The sequence below is a fragment of the Eumetopias jubatus genome, unplaced genomic scaffold, assembly GCF_037043125.1.
Source record: "Eumetopias jubatus isolate StellerSeaLion01/CBP00866 unplaced genomic scaffold, mEumJub1_p1.0 scaffold_6, whole genome shotgun sequence".
Lineage (NCBI taxonomy): Eukaryota > Metazoa > Chordata > Mammalia > Carnivora > Otariidae > Eumetopias > Eumetopias jubatus.
The window spans coordinates 121,237,912-121,256,619 of record NW_028274812.1 but is presented as its reverse complement, the minus strand read 5'-3'; the positions used below and the strand labels follow the sequence as shown (position 1 = coordinate 121,256,619).

General features: G+C 43.6%; 1 protein-coding gene across 2 annotated transcripts; it reads left to right on the top strand.

Moving 5' to 3' along the window:
• Window positions 1–30: 30 nt before the first annotated feature.
• On the top strand, window positions 31–1,688 carry RPP21 (ribonuclease P subunit p21). 2 transcript variants are annotated; one of them, XM_028091080.2, is made up of 5 exons: window positions 31–119; window positions 196–296; window positions 385–467; window positions 1,273–1,398; window positions 1,545–1,688. In XM_028091080.2, exons 1-5 carry the CDS (start codon window positions 63–65, stop codon window positions 1,616–1,618), a joined length of 441 nt encoding a protein of 146 aa, XP_027946881.1. In that variant the 5' UTR covers window positions 31–62; the 3' UTR covers window positions 1,619–1,688. The 2 variants fall into 2 exon arrangements, with proteins under 2 accessions (XP_027946881.1, XP_027946882.1); XM_028091081.2 differs by having other exon boundaries at window positions 1,273–1,405.
• Window positions 1,689–18,708: the final 17,020 nt, after the last annotated feature.

The following is an 18,708-nucleotide window of genomic DNA, read 5'->3' as shown; positions in this document are numbered from 1 at the left end:
GCGGGGCTATCGGAGGGGCGGGGCCTGCGGACTGTCGTGTGTGAGGCACTCGCGCGGCGCAGATGGCTGGGCCGGTGAAGGACCGCGAGGCCTTTCAGAGGCTCAGCTTCCTGTACCAGGTGAGTCGGTGTCGGGGGGCGTACGGGGAGGCGGCCGGATGTGGCCGGCCACGAAGCAATGGTTTCCTTTCTCCAGGCCGCCCACTGTGTCCTTGCGCAGGACCCCACGAACCAGGCGCTGGCGAGGTTTTACTGCCACACGGAGAGGACCATCGCAAAGCGGCTGGTCTTGCGGCGGTGAGACGCTCAGGGAACCTGGCGGCGGGTGGGAAGCATTGGGAGAGGGAGCGCGGGCGCTCGGACCACCATCCCCTTCCGTCCGCAGGGACCCCTCGGTGAAGAGGACCCTCTGTCGTGGCTGCTCTTCCCTCCTCATCCCGGGCCTCACCTGCACCCAGCGCCAGAGACGTGAGTGCTCCTGATGATGTGGGGGTGATTGAGGAGCACCAGTGGGCTGGGGAGGAGACCCCCTTCCTCGCTTTAGACCGGCGTCTGGCGTGGGATCTACAGCAGCCGGCTTTTTCCAACTCTGGGTTGAATTGCTAACTTCACCTGGACCAACTAAGGAAAGCCAGTAGGGAAATGATGTTGCCATAAGACGTAACCCAGCCATACATACTAATAGATGTTATTTTGCATGGTGGAGGACAGAATTCACATCACCATTCGTTCATTCATTCGACAAATATTTTTCTAAGATGAGTCAAGTATTGTACAAGATCCATTATTCTCATTGAAATTATAGTCTGATAGGACAGACTAAGAAACAAGATAGTGTAGAAAAATGCTTTACTTGAGGAAATAAAATGCTAAATTACTTATACTAATAGTGCTGCGGTTCATGATAAGCAAAAGGAGTGAGAAATGGAAATTCTAGGCATGTATGAGGACCCTGAGACAGGAGAGCTTGTGGTGCTGTCAAGGAGACCAGACTTCAGGAACCTGGAGTTTGAGGTAGGCCAGGGCAAAACATGAGGCTGAAGAAGGAAACAGGGCAGATCTTGAAGAGGCTTGTTAGGGAGTTTGGACTTTATCTTAAGGGATACCAAGAAATTGACAGACTTTAAGCAGAGGTAAGAAACCTCAAATTTGTATTCAAACTTGGGGAGTGTTGGAATTCTTACTGAGAAACAGGGGAGGCAAAATTGGGTGCAGGAGACCTTTTCTTCTGCTAAACCTCGGCACTTCCCTCCTCCTCCCCACTTTCATCCAGGCTGCAGGGGACAGCGCTGGACAGTACAGACTTGCCTAACTTGCCAACGCAGCCAGCGTTTCCTCAATGATCCTGATCATCTACTCTGGGGAGACCGGCCTGAGGCCCAGCTGGGGAGCCAGGCAGGTGAGAGGTTTGTAGAGAAAAATTGGGGATGCCCCAGGAGGATAGGCGTGATGGGGGGCATAGAGCTGAAGAGAACACACAGGTGGATTCTGGATTGGTGTGAGAGGTGCCACAATCTTAAAAAACTCAAATTCTCATCTACCCAGATCTCAAACCACGACAGCCCCTGCCAAATGCAGCTCACCCCATTCCAGCCCACCTCCCTGAGGAGAAAGTGTAGCCTCAGAGCTCCAGTCACCAGTGATGGATTCACCCTATCTTTCAAATAAATAAAGTATAATTGTGTTTCACTTTGTGTGCTTCTGTGAGTATTTCAGCCCTTTATTTTCCTCTGTTTCAGTTTGTATTTTTCAGTCACTGGCTAACCTCTCTTTTTACCCATGCTCATATTCCTACCATTAAGGAAGATCCTGATTTCCATAGACCACTTGACACCACTAAGCAGCTTCCATTGCCAGGGCCCTGACCCCGGTGTTCCTTCATCCCTGCTTCCTCAGTACAGTGCCACATTTGGAACTCATGGTCCAGGGTTGTCTGGAAGAGCTTGAGCCTTCAGAGAGCATTTTTTATTTAGGTACCCCTAACTGTTGACTAAAGGGCTAGACAGACTACTGATGCCACTGGTGTTGTTTTTATTTTTTTTTAAGGTCTTTATTTATTAGAGAGAGAGAGAGAGAGAGCAGAAGTGGGGGTAGGAGGGGAGGGGCAGAGGGAGAGAGAGAAGCAGACTCCCTGCTGAGCAGGGATTCCCAACTTGGGGCTCGATCCCAGTACTCTGGGATCATGACCTGAGCTAAAGGCAGATACTTAACTGACTGAGCCACCCAGGTCCCTGGTGTTGTTTTTATTTATTTATTTTTTAAAGATTTTATTTATTTATTTGACAGAGAGAGACACAGTGAGAGAGGGAACACAAGCAGGGGGAGCGGGAGAGGGAGAAGCAGGCTCTCTGTGGAGCGGGGAGCCCGATGTGGGACTCGACCCCAGGACCCTCGGACCATGACCTGAGCCGAAGGCCGACGCTTAACGACTGAGCCACCCAGGTGCCCTCTGGTGTTGTTTTTAAACAAGGAAAAAAGTTTAGGGGGTCAGAGTGGCTTCAGATCCTCCAGACTCACTCAGCCTTTCCCACTCTCTCGGTTTTCTTTTATAAAACCTAACAAGGGAAATTGTACAAATCTGAACTAACAAGGTCAAAGGTGCTAATGAAAGGACACTGGTGGACACTACACAAGTATGCCCCATAGGTAAACCCTCAAGGTTTTCTTGAGAATGAGTAAATAACAAAAATTGTTTTATTTGCTATCCCTAGGAAACTTATTCAAAGATAAAATTTCAGACTGACCACTTTGCTAGGTGCCAGCTAATCAATTTACCTCAAACATACAAATAAAATTCACTGTTCTCAGAATGCAGTATTTTTTTTTTTTTTGGTCCCTTTCTCTTATAAATCCTGTGTTGTACTTATTTATTGCTGCATAAAAGTCACCGCATAATGTGGCTTCAAACAACAATGATTCTGTGGACTAAACTGAGAGCTTGGCTGGGTAGTTTCTTCTGCTCCATATGTCGTCAGCTGGAGTCACTCAGCTGCATTTAGCTAGTGGCTGTGGCGCCTGATCTGGAAGACCCAAGAAGCTTCTTTTGCCCCTTATTGCTTTTCAGTGTGGCCTAGCTACATAGCTGGTTTTGAGGTCCTCACAGCATGGCTGTCTCAGGGTGGTTGAACCTCTACGTGCTCTGGCTTCCACAGAGAGCATTTCAAGAGGACAAGCTCCAAGGTGCAAGTACTTATCAAGCCTCTATATTCATCACACTTGCTAATGTCCCCTTGACAAAGCAAGTCAGGTAACCAAGCTCAGACTCAACATGTAAGGGGCTACTATGGGGCATGAATACTGGGAGGTTCATTCATTCCCTGGGGACCACCAATGTAGAATTTTACCACATCTTTATTTTGCCTTCATCCCTGACTCAGTCTCTCTACTGATTGCTTCATATGTCAATAAGTTAGGTGCATGAAAAATAGTAATTAGTGTGCAAGTAACTAAATGCTTCCAAATTACTTTTTGATCACTTATTTCTGGAGATAATGTCTGCCTGGGTCGGGGTAGATCTGGACCCTTTTTGTCTTCAGTTCATATTCCTTGGCTACACCCATGAGTCTCATTTCTGAGCTCATTGGCTCTTGCACACTAGACCTGATTTTTGGCTAAGTTTGTTTTAAGTGTGCTGTTGGTTGCGCATGACTGAACATGCATGCCCACCGTGGGATAGTAATGGGGGAACTTGTGAGTTCTGATTTAGTGACTGAATCATAAAGTGATACCTCTCATATGGGAGACTATAGGAAGAATGTCCCAATTAGGAAAATAGATGAAACAATGCGGAATGTGGTTCACTTAGGAGTTTGTGGTTCATTCAACTGTTTTATGTTTTTATCAGAATAGGTTCCTCTAACTAGAGGCATACTCCTATTCCTCCTTTCTAAACTCTGTCCTTTTACATGTTTACTTTTTTTTTTTAAGATTTTTTATTTTGGGGGTGCCTGGGTGGTGCAGTCGGTTAAGCAGTTGTTTAAGCATCTGCCTTCAGCTCAGGTCATGATCCCAGGGTCCTGGGCTTGAGCCCTGGGTCAGGCTCCCTGCTCAGCGAGGAGTCAGCCTCTCCCTCGCCCTCCCCCGACACACACTCATGCTCTTTCTCTAGCTCTGCAGTCTCTCTCAAATAAAATCTTTTATTTTTTTAAAAGATTTTATTTATTTATTTATTTGACAGAAAGAGACACAGTGAGAGAGGGAACACAAGCAGGGGGAGTGGGAGAGGGAGAAGCAGACTTCCCGCTGAGCAGGGAACCCGATGTGGGGCTCGATCCCAGGACCCTGCGATCATGACCTAAGCCGAAGTCCGAGGCTTAACGACTGAGCCACCTAGGCGCCCCTAAATAAAATCTTTTTAAAAAGATTTTTTATTTTCAAGTAATCTACACACAACATGGGGCTCGAAATTACAACCCCGAGATCAAGAGTCACATGCTCCACTGAGCAGGCCAGGTACCTCTCATGTTTACTTATAATAAGATAGTTGTCAATATATGCAAAAGTGGACTCCCTGTAACAAGGAAATCAAATCCTAGTATGCAATAGCTTTCCTTAATGTTTCTAAACAATTTAGTAATTCAAAATGTGTGCCCTTTGCACTGGGTGTTGTATATAAGTGATGAATCACTGAATGCTACTCCTGAAACCAATATTGCACTATATGTTAACTAGAATTTAAATGAAAGTATTTTTAAAAAGCCAAAACAAACAAAATGTATGCCCTTTTTGGTTTCTTTTTTTTTTAATTTAAATTCCATTAATTAACATATAGTATATCATTAGTTTCAGAGGTAGAGCTTAGTGATTCATCAGTTGCATATAACACCTAGTGCTCATTACATCAAGTGCCCTCCTTAATGCCCATCATCCAGTTACCCCATACCCTACCGACCTCCCCTCCAGCAACCTTCAGTTTGTTTCCTGTAGTTAAGAGTCTCCTGGGGCACCTGGGTGGCTCAGTGAGCTGGGCATCTGCCTTCAGGTCAGGTCATGATCCTGGGTTCCTGGGATCAAGCCCCACATCGGGTTCCCTGCTCAGTGGGGAGTCTGCTTCTCCCTCCCCACTGCCTGCCGCTCCACCTGCTTGTGCTCTCTCTCAAATAAATAAAATCTTTAAAAAAAAAAAAAAAAAGAAGAAGAAATAGAATCGAGTAAATAAGAAAATTTGGTATGCCAGTAAAGTGGAATCTCAAATCTCTGGGGGAAAGATAGGCTTTTTAAGTAACAGCATTAGAACAACTGGATAGCCTCTGGGAAAAGATAAAATTAGAGCCACACTTCACATCACACACTAGAATAAACTCCAATAGATCAGAAATTTAAATATAAATAATGATACCATATAAGTATTAAAAGAGCACACTGATTAATTCCTCTATAACCTGTGGATTGGGAAGACCTTTCTAATTATTATTCAAAATACAGAATAAAAGAAAATATTAACAAACATTATATAACAGTAAAAATACATGTGTTTTGGAAAAAAATAGACAAAATCAAAGGACAAATTACAAAGACGTGTAACATAGTACAAGTAACTTGTAGCTTATCTTCCTGCTCCAGTTCTTAAAAATCCAGAACACAAACACCAAAAAAAGAAAACTTTTAAGCAAAAGACATCAGTGGAGATTTCATTGAAAAGGAAAGGCAAATGGCCTTGATACATATGAAAAGATGTTCAGTTGCATTCATGATAAAATAAAACTATACCAAGATAACAATATCCCATTGATCAGAGTGACAAAAGTGCCAAACTTTGTCAAAGCACCCTGTTAGTAAGGCTGTGGAGAAACAGTCCCATTATAACATTGCTGACTGGGGGCAAAACGTTTAATAGAATCCCCGTGGAGTAGAATTTAGCACCATCTAACAAAATTACATCTATAATTACCCTTAGACTCAGAAACTTCATTTCTAATTATCTACTCAGTATATATTTCCACGGTGAACATGCATGAGGGTATTCATTTTGGCATTATTTGTCATAACAAAACACTGGAAATGACACAAGTCCATCAGTAGGAGACTGAATAAACTGGTATGTCCAGACAACAATGCTATGCAGCTGTAAAAAAGAATGAAAAAGACCTGCATAACTAATATGGAGCAATCCTCAGGATATATTATTGAGTACAGAAGCTGATGTGGGAAACAAAGGCAGAAGAGAAATAATTGAATTTCCTTACTATCTACAGTCCATTGACAAGTCCTTGAAACAGGCACAGCAACATTCCTCTAGGGACTCAACTGCCTGGCTGTTAATACTTTGCTAAGGGCAAAACACAATCCTAGCCCAACCCCTCCGCCTCAAGGATCCTGTAAATTTACTCTATTTTTTTTTTTAAGGATTTTATTTATTCGAGAGAGAGAATGAAAGACAGCACGTGATGGGGGAGGGTCAGAGGGAGAAGCAGACTCCCCGCTGAGCAGGGAGCCCAATGTGGGACTCGATCCCAGGACCCCGGAATCATGACCTGAGCTGAAGGCAGATGCTTAACCATCTGAGGCCACCCAAGGTGCCCTAAATTTCTATTTTTATATACAAATTATATATATGTTATTTTTTAGTTTTTGTTTCCTTTTATTGAATTTTATTTTACTTCATTTTTATGTATATGCAAGTTGTTCTACTTTCTACATTTTATTTTTTATTTTTTTTAAAGATTTTATTTTATTTATTTATTTGAGAGAGAGAGAGAGAATGAGAGACAGAGAGCACGAGAGGGAAGAGGGTCAGAGGGAGAAGCAGACTCCCTGCTGAGCAGGGAGCCCGATGTGGGACTCGATCCCGGGACTCCAGGATCATGACCTGAGCCGAAGGCAGTCGCTTAACCAACTGAGCCACCCAGGCGCCCCTAAATTTACTTTAACATATAAAAATTCCTTTGGAAACTTCCTTTATCTCTACCCCCCAAGATATGTGTTGGCAATCATCCCCCAAGTGTATGGCCCACCAGTATACATCTGAAGGGTCTCATGTCTAAGGCTTTATTAGATGCTAATAAATGACCTTTTCCCAACAATAGCTAGCTCCTTCAGGATCCTGGAAACCTCGCTTCCAAAATTCCTTAGAGACTTAATGCTGTCCCTAGCCCCCTCCCAACTTGAAAGTATGTAACGGGCCACTCCTCATGACCCCATTGCAGCTCCTTCTGCCCACGGGGCCTGTCCCTGGGCTTTAACAAAATCACCTTTTTGCACCAAAGACGTCTCAAAAATTCTTTCTTGGTCGTCAGCTTCGAAACCTAACATTCTTTCCTACATCAACAGATATCCTGCGGGGCTGGGTCGGAGGGGCATTGTGGGGTGTCAGCTTGTGCTTCCTCATCAGCTTGGCTTCCGCTTCCTCATCAGAAGCAAGGTGCAGGACGCCTGGGTGGCTCAGTTGGTTAAGCGTCTGCCTTTGGCTGAGGTTGATGAGGCAGCAGAAGGCAAGCTAAGGACAAAGCACAAGCTGACACCCCACAACCTACCTCCCCATTCCTGGAAGGGGTATGTGTGACATTCATCCAGGAAGCTCCCAACTGTCTTAATGGTAATGCCTTGCTAGAGTGGAAAACAACCTTAACTTGACAATGGCAAGGCCTGCAGTATCCTGTGAGACTTTAACATATGAAAATCCTTCTGAAATCTCCCTTTTCCTTACCTCCCCCAACTCCCAAATATAGAATCAGCCACCCCTCACAACCCCGGTTCAGCAGCTCTTTCTCCCCACGGGTCCTTGTCCCTGTGCTTTCATAAAACCACCTTTTTGCACCAGATGTCTCAAGAGTTCTTTCTTGGTCATCGGCTCCGGATCCCACCCCACCAAACCTCACCTACATTCCAAAACCAAATCGAAGTCATGATCCCAGGGTCCTGGGATCGAGCCCCGCATCGGGCTCCCTGCTCAGCGGGGAGCCTGCTTCTCCCTCTGCCTGCTGCTCCCCCTGCTTGTGCTCTCTCGCTCTCTCTCTCTCTCTCTGACAAATAAAAATCTTAAAAAAAAAAAAAAAGAGAAAGAAAGAGCGGTGCCTGGGTCGCTCAGTGGGTTAAGCATCTGCCTTCAGCTCAGGTCATGATCCCAGGGTCCTGGGATCGAGCCCCGCATCGGGCTCCCTGCTCCGCGGGAAGCCTGCTTCTCCCTCTCCCACTCCCCCTGCTTGTGTTCCCTCTCTCGCTGTGTCTCTCTCTGTGTCAAATAAATAAATAAAATCTTAAAAACAAAAAACAAAAAAAGAAAGAAAAAAGAAAAGCAACCCCTTTTTGGAAGGTAGGTGGTGCGGAGATGTGAATCAGGGGCAATATGTAGGATACCGCAGAAGGGAGGGAGCCTGCCTAAGGAGGCCACCGCAAAGTACTACAAGCAGCAGAGTGCAAAATCAGAACTTCTATAAGTCTGCTCCAGTGGTGCTCAGGTGGCAAAGTGGGGCAGATTCCAAGTGGGACAGCGTGGTCTCAGGATTCCCGGGGTCACAAGAAGAACGGGGGGTGCCTGAGTGTGGCGGAACTCCCAGAGAAGAGAAGAGAAGCCAGCTGAACACAGTGAGTCTAGGTGCCAACTTTCTGCTCAGTTTTGTCATAAATCACGGAAGGCTTTACACTTGCACAACTGCACTCCAGGTAGGTGCCTGGTACAAGGCAGAAGCCTGGAAAGACTTCTCTCCCTCTCCACCAGTCCCCCACTGGGAATGGCTCAGGTCCACATCACAGGAACCTGTAAAGTTCAGAGACTTGAAACTGGGTCACGTCCCCGAGATAAAAATGGTCAGTCACAGGTGAAGTGAACAGAGTTCAGACGGAAACCAGGGAGACAAGGGTGATTGACTGTTTTTCTGTGAAGGCTCACTGAAGAGTGGGGGGACGTGAACTTTCAGTTCCATGCTAGAGATCCTGGTGCCACCATTTTCATCCCCCTGTTGAGTAAGGGACAGGCGGGGCTAGGTAGGGAGAGATGGGGGCTATGTGATCAGGCTCACAGAAATCCCAAAAATGCAGAAGTGGAAGGAAACTAGAGACAAGGGAACACTCCAGACCACCCTGCCCTAGGTGTCCAAGGGGGAAGTCTTATTTATGACAGTCTCCTGTGGTCAACAGAAAATAACCAAACCCTAAAAAGAAGTAAGCCATTAATGATGTTATCACTAGTCCTTAATCATTGGTGCTGCCAGTAGAGAAGTCGAAAAGATTTAAGTTCTCTCCCTGGTTAGCCTTCAAAAAAGGACGAACCCTAAAAGCCCTCAGTTGCAACCCTGTCTGAACTCCTCTCACTCCTGGGAGGTTTTTCTGTATCCTTGTTTAAAACTCTATCACTTTACTCACTCTCCTTTATCCGGGAGATTGAGTCTTTGACTCCTTGAGACAAGAACCTTCTCTGTAGCTTCACCATCAGTGCTGAAAGCCTTCAAGGAGCAAAATAGCACCACATGATGGAATCCAGAGCTTCTTACATTAAGCCCAGCCCCTTTGCAAGGGAGGCCCAATTCCACCAGGGCAAAGACACCTGAGATTCAGCACAACAGACCCTTCCCCCGGAAGACTAGCATGAGCAACTCACTAGCATGAGGCTTACTGATAATAGAAAACTGCAAAACTTCAGCTCTTGGGGAAACAGTGTATACCATTCGTGGGGTTTTTTTTATTATTCCTTAGTCTTCCAATTTTTTTTTCAGCTATTTTCTTATTTTTTTCAATTCTTTTCTTTACTCATTTTTATTTTTATATATACATTATATATATTTTCATTTTACGTTTCCTGTCATTGTATTTTATTTTATTTTTGTATATACATAAATTTTTCTTTCCAATTTTGGTGTCTAGTTTCTTTTAACAAACAGACCAAAATACACCCAGGATCTAGTTTATTGTTTTGTTCTGTTTTATTCTTCTTTGATTTTTTCTTATTTTGTTTTGTTTCGTTTTCTTCTGATTTGTTTTGTTTGTTTTTTTCTGTTGTTATTTTTGTCTTTTCTCTTTATTTCTTCTATTCTTTTCTCAACATAATGATGAGACCGAGGAACTCACACCAAAAGAAAGAACAGGAGGTAGTACTCACTGCAAGGGACTTAATCAATATGAATGTAAGTAAGATGTTGGAACTAGTTTTCAAAACAACGATTATAAAGATACTAGCTGGGTTTAAAAAAGCATAGAGGACCCTAGAGAAACCACTACTGAAGAAATAAAAGAACTAAAATCTAATCAGGCTGAAATTAAAAATGCTATTACTGAAATGGAGTAAAAAATGGAGGCTCTAACAGGTAGGATAAATGAGGCAGAAGAGAGAGTCAGGATACAAAAGACAAAGTGATGGAAAATAAGGAAGCTGAGGAAAAAAACTACTGGATCACCAAGGGAGACACTGAAATCAGTGATACCATAAAGCGAAATAATATCCATATGATAGGGGTCCCAGAAGATGAAGAGAGAGAGAGGGGCAGAAGCTTTATTTGAGGGCGCCTGGGTGGCTCAGTTGGTTAAGCGACTGCCTTCGGCTCAGGTCATGATCCCAGAGTCCTGGGATCGAGTCCCACATCGGGCTCCCGGCTCAGCAGGGAGCCTGCTTCTCCCTCTGACCTTCTCCCCTCTCATGCTGTTTCTCTCTCTCTCTCTCTCTTAAATAAATAAATAAAATCTTTTAAAAAAAAAAGATTTGAACAAATTATAGCTGTGAACATCCCTAATCTGGGGAAGGAAATGTGCATTCAAGTCCAGGAGGCACAGAGAACCCCCCTCCAAATCAATACCTCCACATATAATAGTGAAGCTTGCAAATATCAGAGATAAAGAGAAAATCCTGAAAGAAGCTCGGGGCAAGAGGTCCTTAAGCTACAAGGGTAGAAACATAAGGCTGGCAGCACACCCATCCACAGAGACCTGGCAGGCCAGAAAGGACTGGCATGATATACTCACTATGCTAAATGGGAAAAATATGCAGCCAAGAATACTTTATCCAGCAAAGCTGTGATTCAGAACAAAAGGAGAGATAAAGAGTTTCCAGAACAAACAAAAACTAAAGGAATTTGTGTACACTAAAACAACCCTGCAAGAAATAGTAAAGGGGATCCTCTAAGCAGAGAGAAGCCCAAAAGTAATAAAGACCAGAAAGAAACAATCTACAATAATAGTGACTTTACAAGTAATAGAATGGCACTAAATTCATATCTTTCAATAATTACTCTGAATGTAAATGGGCTAAATGCTCCAATCAAAAGACACAGGGTATCAGATTGGATCAAAAAAGACAGGACGAGGGATGCCTGGGTGGCTCAGTCAGTTAAACATCTGTCTTCAGCTCAGGTCATGATCCCAGCGTCCTGGGGCTGAGTCCCACATTGGGCTCCCTGCTCAGCGGGAGACTGCTTCTCCCTCTAGCTGCCACTCCCCCTGCTTGTGCTCACTCTCTTTCTCTCTCACTCTCTGACAAATAAATAAATAAAATCTGGGGGAAAAAAGAATAAACGAAGACCCATCAATATGCTGTCTGCAAAAGACACATTTTGGACACAAAGACACCTCCAGATTGAAAGTGAGGGGGTGGAGAACCATTTATCATGCTAATGGACATCAAAAGAAAGCAGGGGTAGCAACCCCTATATCAGACAAACCAGATTTTTTTTAAAGAATTTTTATTTATTTGACAGAGACACAGCGAGAGAGGGAACACAAGCAGGGGGAGTGGGAGAGGGAGAAGCAGGCTTCCCGCGGAGCAGGGAGCCCGACGCGGGGCTCAATCCCAGGACCCTGGGATCATGACCTAAGCCGAAGGCAGACGCTTAATGCCTAAGCCACCCAGGCGCCCCAGACAAACTAGATTTTAAACCAAAGAGTGTAGGAAGAGATAAAGAAGGACACTATATCATAATAAAAGGGGTCTATCCAACAAGAAGATCTAACAATTATAAATATTTATGCCCCTAACTTGGGGTATTTAACACTCCACTCAGAGCGATGGACAGATCATCTAAGCAGAAGATCAAAAAGGAAACAAGGGCTTTGAATGACACACTGGACCAGATGGACTTCACAGATATATTCAGAACATTCCATCCTAAAGCAACAGAATACACATTTTTCTTGAGTGCACATGGAACATTCTCCAGAATAGATCATATCCCGGGTCACAAATCAGGTCTCAACTGGTACAAAAAGACTGGGATTATTCCCTGTCTTCCCTGCATATGTTCAGACCACAGTGCTTTAAAACTTGAACTCAATCACAAGAAAAAATTCGGAAGGAACACAAATACATGGAGGTTAAAGAGTATCCTACTAAAGAATGAATGAGTCAACCAGAAAATTAAAGAAGAATTTAAAAAATACATGGAAATAAATGAAAACGAAGAAACAACTGCTCAAAATCTTTGGGACAGGGCCCCTGGGTGGCTCAGTCGGTTAAGCATCTACCTTCAGCTCAGGTCATGATCCCAGGGTCCTGGGGTCAAGCCCCGCATCAGGCTCTCTGCTCAATGAGGACCCTGCTCCTCCCTCTCCCTCTGCCTACTGCTCTGCCTACTTGTGTTGTCTCTCTCTGTCAAATAAATAAATAAAACCTTAAAAAAAAAACTTTGGGATGCAGCAAAGGTGGTCCTAAGAGGGAAGTATATAGCAATACAGGCCTTTCTCAAGAAACAAGAAAAGTTTCAAATAACAACCTAACCTTATACCTAAAGAAGATGGGGAAAGAACAGCAAATAAAGCCTAAATCCAGGAGTAAAAGATAAATAATAAAGATTAGAGCAGAAATCAATTTAATTTAATTTAATCAAATTAAATTAAAAATAAATTTTTAATATAGAAATTAAAAAAAAAACAACAGTACAACAAATCAATGAAACTAGGAGCTGGTTCTTCGAGAGAATTAATGAGATCAATAAACCTCTAGCCAGACTTATCAAAAAGAAAAGAGAAAGGACCCAAATAAATAAAATCATAAATGAAAGAGAGGAAATCACAACCAACACCGAAGAAATACAAACAATTATAAGAACATATTATGAGCAATTATATCCCAACAAATTAGGCAATCTGGAAGCAATGGATGCATTCCTAAGACATATAAACTACCCAAACTGAACCACCATGAAGAAACAGAAAACCTGAAGAGACCCATAACCACCAAAGAAATCGAGGCAGTAATCAAAAATCTTCAACAAACAAGAGCCCAGGGCCAGATGGCTTCCCGGGGAAATTCTACCAAACATTTAAAGAATTAATACCTATTCTTCTGAAGCTGTTTCAAAAACTAGAAATGGAAGGAAAACTTCCAAACTCTTTCTATGAGGCCAGCATTACCTTGATCCCCAAACCAGACAAAGACCCCACCGAAAAGGAGAATTGCAGACCAATATCCCTGATGAACATGGATGCAAAAATTCTCTCCAAAATATTAGCCAATAAGGATCCAACAGTATTATTCACCAGGACCAAGTGGGATTTATTCCTGGGCTGCAAGGGTGATTCAACAACTGCAAATCAATCAGTGTGATACACTACATAAATAAAAGAAAGGACAAGAGCCATATGATCCTCTCAATAGAGGCAGAAAAAGCATTTGACTAAGTACAGCATTCTTTCTTGATTAAAATTCTTCAGTGTAGAGATAGAAGGTACAAGTATGGAACTTGACTGGATCCTGGTGGGTTTTTTTAATTAATGCTATAAAAGACATTTAAATTGGGAAAGTTTGAATATGGATTAATGTTAGATGATAGTAGAAATTATTAATTCATCATATAATTCCATTGTGGTTGTGTAAGATATATACCGAAGATTTAGGGATGAATGGTGATGGTGTCTGTAAGTTGCTTTCAAATAGTTCAGGAAAAGAAAGATAACTATACAAACAGATGAAAAGATACAGACAAATAAGGGTAAATATGGCAAAATATTAAGATTTGTTGAATCCTTGTATGTATGTATGTAGGTATGTATGTATTTTGGCACAAAAAAAGGTGATTTTATTAAAGCATGGGGACAGGACCTGTCAGCAGAAAGAGCTGTTGCTGAATCCTTGTATTTAGTGTTTGGGTGTTTATCATCTCTTTTTTCTGTTTTTCTGTATGTTAGTTTTCAAAATAAAACTGGGTGGCTCAGCGGGTTAAGCACCTGCCCTCAGCTCAGGTAATGACACTGGGGTCCTGGGATCGAGCCCAGAGTCTGACACCCTGCTCAGCAGGCAGTCTGCTTCTCCCTCTCTCTCCAACCCTTCCCCCTGTTTGTGCTCTGTCAAATGAGTAATTAAAAAATCTTTTTAAGAAATTAAAAAAAAATTAAGTTGGAAAGAATGTTCATATTATTCTAATTTTTACACAGTAATTTTTACATATTCCAGGATGCAACCCATTAATATTATTTTTTTTGTTCTCCTCAGGCATCAAGTGATTTTCACTTTGATATTTCAAAAGACACATTAAGAAACATATCCAAACTTTGTTCTCTTTACCCGTTTGGTTTTAATATTTTATTAAAAATTCTTGAGTTTGTAAATATTAAAACACTGCAACTTAATGGCACAGGAATGACAATGTGCTAGCAATAAAATAAAAATAGAAGCTAACTATTTAGAAGCAGTAGCAACTCTGTACTTCAAAGATAATTTAAACAGGCAATTTTAAGAGTGCTTCATATATGTACAAAGCCACTCTCCGCCTGCAGTGGTGCTGCCACACCGGCAGAGGACGCTGCTAAGCGTCTTAGATGCCGCTGCAAACCCTTTAACCAATAGCTGTTGCAAGCTCTTAATTAGCTTGAATCGAGGAGTTCATATCAAATTTATTTTATTAATTATGTTTACCGCTTATTGCACTTACTTATACTACGTACTAACTGGTACAGAAGTGTTCCAACTGGTTGAGCCGTACCAGTGCAGACCAGCTGAATGTCAGTGCTGTTTCCTTCTATTAAGACAGCAGCCACTCGGCTCCTGCAGGAGGGTACTCCGCACCGGAACTTTCAGTACCACCAGCTTCTGCTCTCCAGGGCTTGTCCCATTCTAATTCCTACTTTCCCGCATTTCCAACTTTTCTGCCTCACTTGATCCTTCTTCTTAACAGCATATTAAAACACTCAAAACTTTACCAAAAAAAAAAAAAAGTTTCCTCAATTCTATATACTCTGCTCCCTCCATTTTTCTTCCCTTGCAAATACGGCCCAATTTATTGAGAATTGTTTCCTTTCCTCCACTGCCTCCATTTCCTTCCTCCAAATTATTCCTCCATCATCTGACATCTGGGGCTTCTGATCTCACCCGTCCAATCGAACTGCTCCCACCAATACCATCAAGGCTCCTTGCTGCCAAATCCAGTGGCCCCTCCTCATTCTTGGTGTCATCACTCCCCAGGCGCATCTCACACTTCGCCTTCCTACCTGGGCTTCCACCGCACCACACTTTCCCGGTCTCACCCTGTCAGCTGGCTTCTCTTGCCCTGCCTTCCCTTTGGTGTATGTTCTTTACTTTCTTCCTTAGCTCTCTTCTCTTTTAATGCTACACATTTTCTGAGGGCTATCTCCATTACTCTCCTCCCGCTGTGTGTTGATGCCACCCAAATCTGTGTGCAGCCATGACCCCCCTTCCTCCAAGCTCCACTGTCGCAGAAAATGGTGCCACCCACCCAGTTGTCAAGTCAGAAACAGGGTACACAATCTTGACTTGTCTCTCTCCCTCCTCCACACAGCAAAACGATTCCCCAGACATTAACTTTACCTCCTAAGCACCCCATAAAACTACTTCTCTTCTTTCCATCAGCCACTGCCTTAATTCCAGTTTCCATTCTCTTCCCCCTAGGATCACTGCAAAAGCCTTGGATCTCTCTCCCCTTTCCAAACCAGTCTCTATACTGCAAAGTGATCTAAGTCACAAATCTCTCCTTGTTCTTAGGCTTAAAGTTCTTCACTATTCCTCTGGATAAAGCCTCCATCTTCAGCATGGCTGACAAGGCCCAAGCCTCCCTCTCCTGCTTCACCTTCCCCCACCTCTCCCTTGTACCATAAGCTCCTAAGTCACACTGAATACATTGGTCTTCCCAGTTTGTCATGTGTTTGTTCCTTAACCTTGGCTGTCCCCTTTGGAATGCTCTTGCCCTCTCAATGCCTGGCTAACTCCTAATCAGTCTTCAGGCCTCGGCTTGGACCTCTGTTCCTCTAGGCTTCTTTTGACTCACCAAGACTAGTTTAGCTGCCCCTGTTGAGTATTTTCATAGCAATTATTTACCATAGACTACTGATTTTTTTCACAGTCTTACATAACTTGCTATACAAACACAGCTTCCAGCCCTGTCCACCACTTCTTCCTGATAAGCATCCAAGACACCCCCCACCCCCATGGAGCCACCACTAACCCATGGGATCCTGTATGACCCTTCTCACAGCATTTATTATACTTTTTTTGTAATTGTCATTTGTCTCCATTCTCCAATAAACTGTGAGTCCCACCAAGGACCACTTTTTTTTTTTTTGATTTTATTTTTTTGACAGAGAGACACAGCAAGAGAGGGAACACAAGCAGGGGGAGTGGGAGAGGGAGAAGCAGGCTTCCCGCGGAGCAGGGAGCCCGATGTGGGGCTCGATCCCAGGACCCTGGGATTATGACCTGAGCCGAAGGCAGACGCTTAACAACTGAGCCACCCAAGCGCCCCCACAAAGGACCACTTCTACATCACTTACCACTTAGCAGCAACTGGCAGATAATGATTGCTCAACAAATGTTCAGTGGGTGAATGAGTCCTTGGGGTGATTATAGTTCTAGCCAGCTTAGTTATTATGTTCAATGGACACATGTAATTAATTTACATAGTGCTATAGAATCATTGTATTATTAGTATCTAGCTGTTTTAGTCCTTGAGGGTACAGTCTATGCCTTATTCAATTTCTTTGTTCCAGAAAACTCAGCATGCCTGGCACATATTGTTTTCAACCAACTTTTGTTGATTGTATCAGTGATCATAAGAAATTAAGAAACAGAGGCCCAGATAATTGAACAACCCGAGACTGCACATTGTCCCAGAAGCAGGATTAGAACTCAGTCTGATGTGGTGCCTGGGTGGCTCAGTTAGTTACGCATCTGCCTTTGGCTGAGATCATGATCCCAGGATTCTGGGACTGAGCCCCTCGTCGGGCTCCCTGCTCAGTGAGGAGTCTGCTTCTCCCTCTCTCTCTGTCTGCTCCTACCACCCCCAACCCACTGGTGCTCTCTCTTCTCTATAAGTCTCAAATAAATAAAATCTTAAAAAAAAAAAAACACCTCAGTCTGAAAAAAGGGACGCTTGGAAGGAAGTTCCTCAGTGTCTAAATAGAATGCCAGTATGAATGAAAGAAGCACTGAGTTCTCTCCATCAATAGACTCACCAGAGAAGTGCCTGGCTGGCTTAGTCGGGAGAGCATGTGGCTCTTGATCTCAGGGTCATGAGTTCAAGCCCGACATTGGGTGTAGAGACTGCATAAATAAATAAACTCTGAGAGAGACAGACACTGGCCAGAAGCCATGGGAACTGCCAGGGCCCCAGACCTCCATGGTCAAGTATCCTCATAGTAGATGTGACGTAGGCCAAGGAATGTGAGGACAGGGGTCTTGGATATTTCAGCATGGAAGGGAGATTGGACCCCTGGTTTCCTTTGTCCCTTTTAGTTTCAACTCTCAGCCCCAGGTACTGGTATTGGGGTATTATTTGTCCTTCTCTGAAATCTGTTTGATGCTAAGATAGTTCTTTTCCCAGTCTTTCTTTGCTACAGTGAGTGAGTCACTGACAGGTGCCTGGGAAGAATCATTTACAGTATAGCCCGTGGGGGATGTTACCTCCTTCTAGGTGTTTAGCATAAAAATCCCCCCTCTTGGGGCGCCTGGGTGGCTCAGTTGGTTAAACATCTGTCTTCGGCTCAGGTCATGATCCCAGGGTCCTGGGATCAAATCCCACATTGGGCTCCTTGCTCAGCAGGAGCCTGCTTCTCCCTCTGCCTGCCGCTCCCCTTCCTTGTGATATCTCTCTCTCTCTCACTCTCTCTCCCTGACAAATAAGCAAAAATAAATAAATAAATAAAAGGAAAAAAAATAAATAGTAAAATCTTAAAAAAAAAAAAAATCCCCACTCTTCAGCTTCCCCTTCAGCTCCAGGTCTCACCTTTTCATCCCCACACCCAGACTCTCTCAATAGCCCTGGTGAAATTCATGACACACCAAAGAGATAAAAGTGGAGAGAGGCAGCATTGCAGAGGAGGTGGGGAGAGGACAGGTGGATTTCTGATTTTCTCCTTTTCCTCCATTTCTTGAGAACACTCCAATGTCCCTACCTCTAGAAACAGATAAATCCGCTGCTTCCCTAAACATCATGAACCCTCAGAGGAAGCTGAGCCTTAGCTCCTTTCTTCCACCAGAAGAGTCAGCCTCGAGGCTCAAGAGCCCAAGACGGGAGATAGGTGGGCTTTTCTCTAACTGGGACTTTTTCTTTTACCACACATTTTGAGTAACCTTCAAGCACATTCACATGCTGATGGTATTTTATCTTTGCACTGGACTAGAAATTCCAGGACTTATGTCTTCACTGGGACCAGCAGACGGTGAGCTTGGGAAAATGTGACCAGGACTCAAACGCCAAACATGTCAGCCTCTCCTAAATATACTTTGTTTCCTTCACTTCTGGATTGACCAGGTTTCTACTGGCATTACAGAAAATTGCCCAGGGACCCAGATCCTGCAGGGGATGCTTTACAGGGAAGAGAAGGAATCTGGTACTCCATC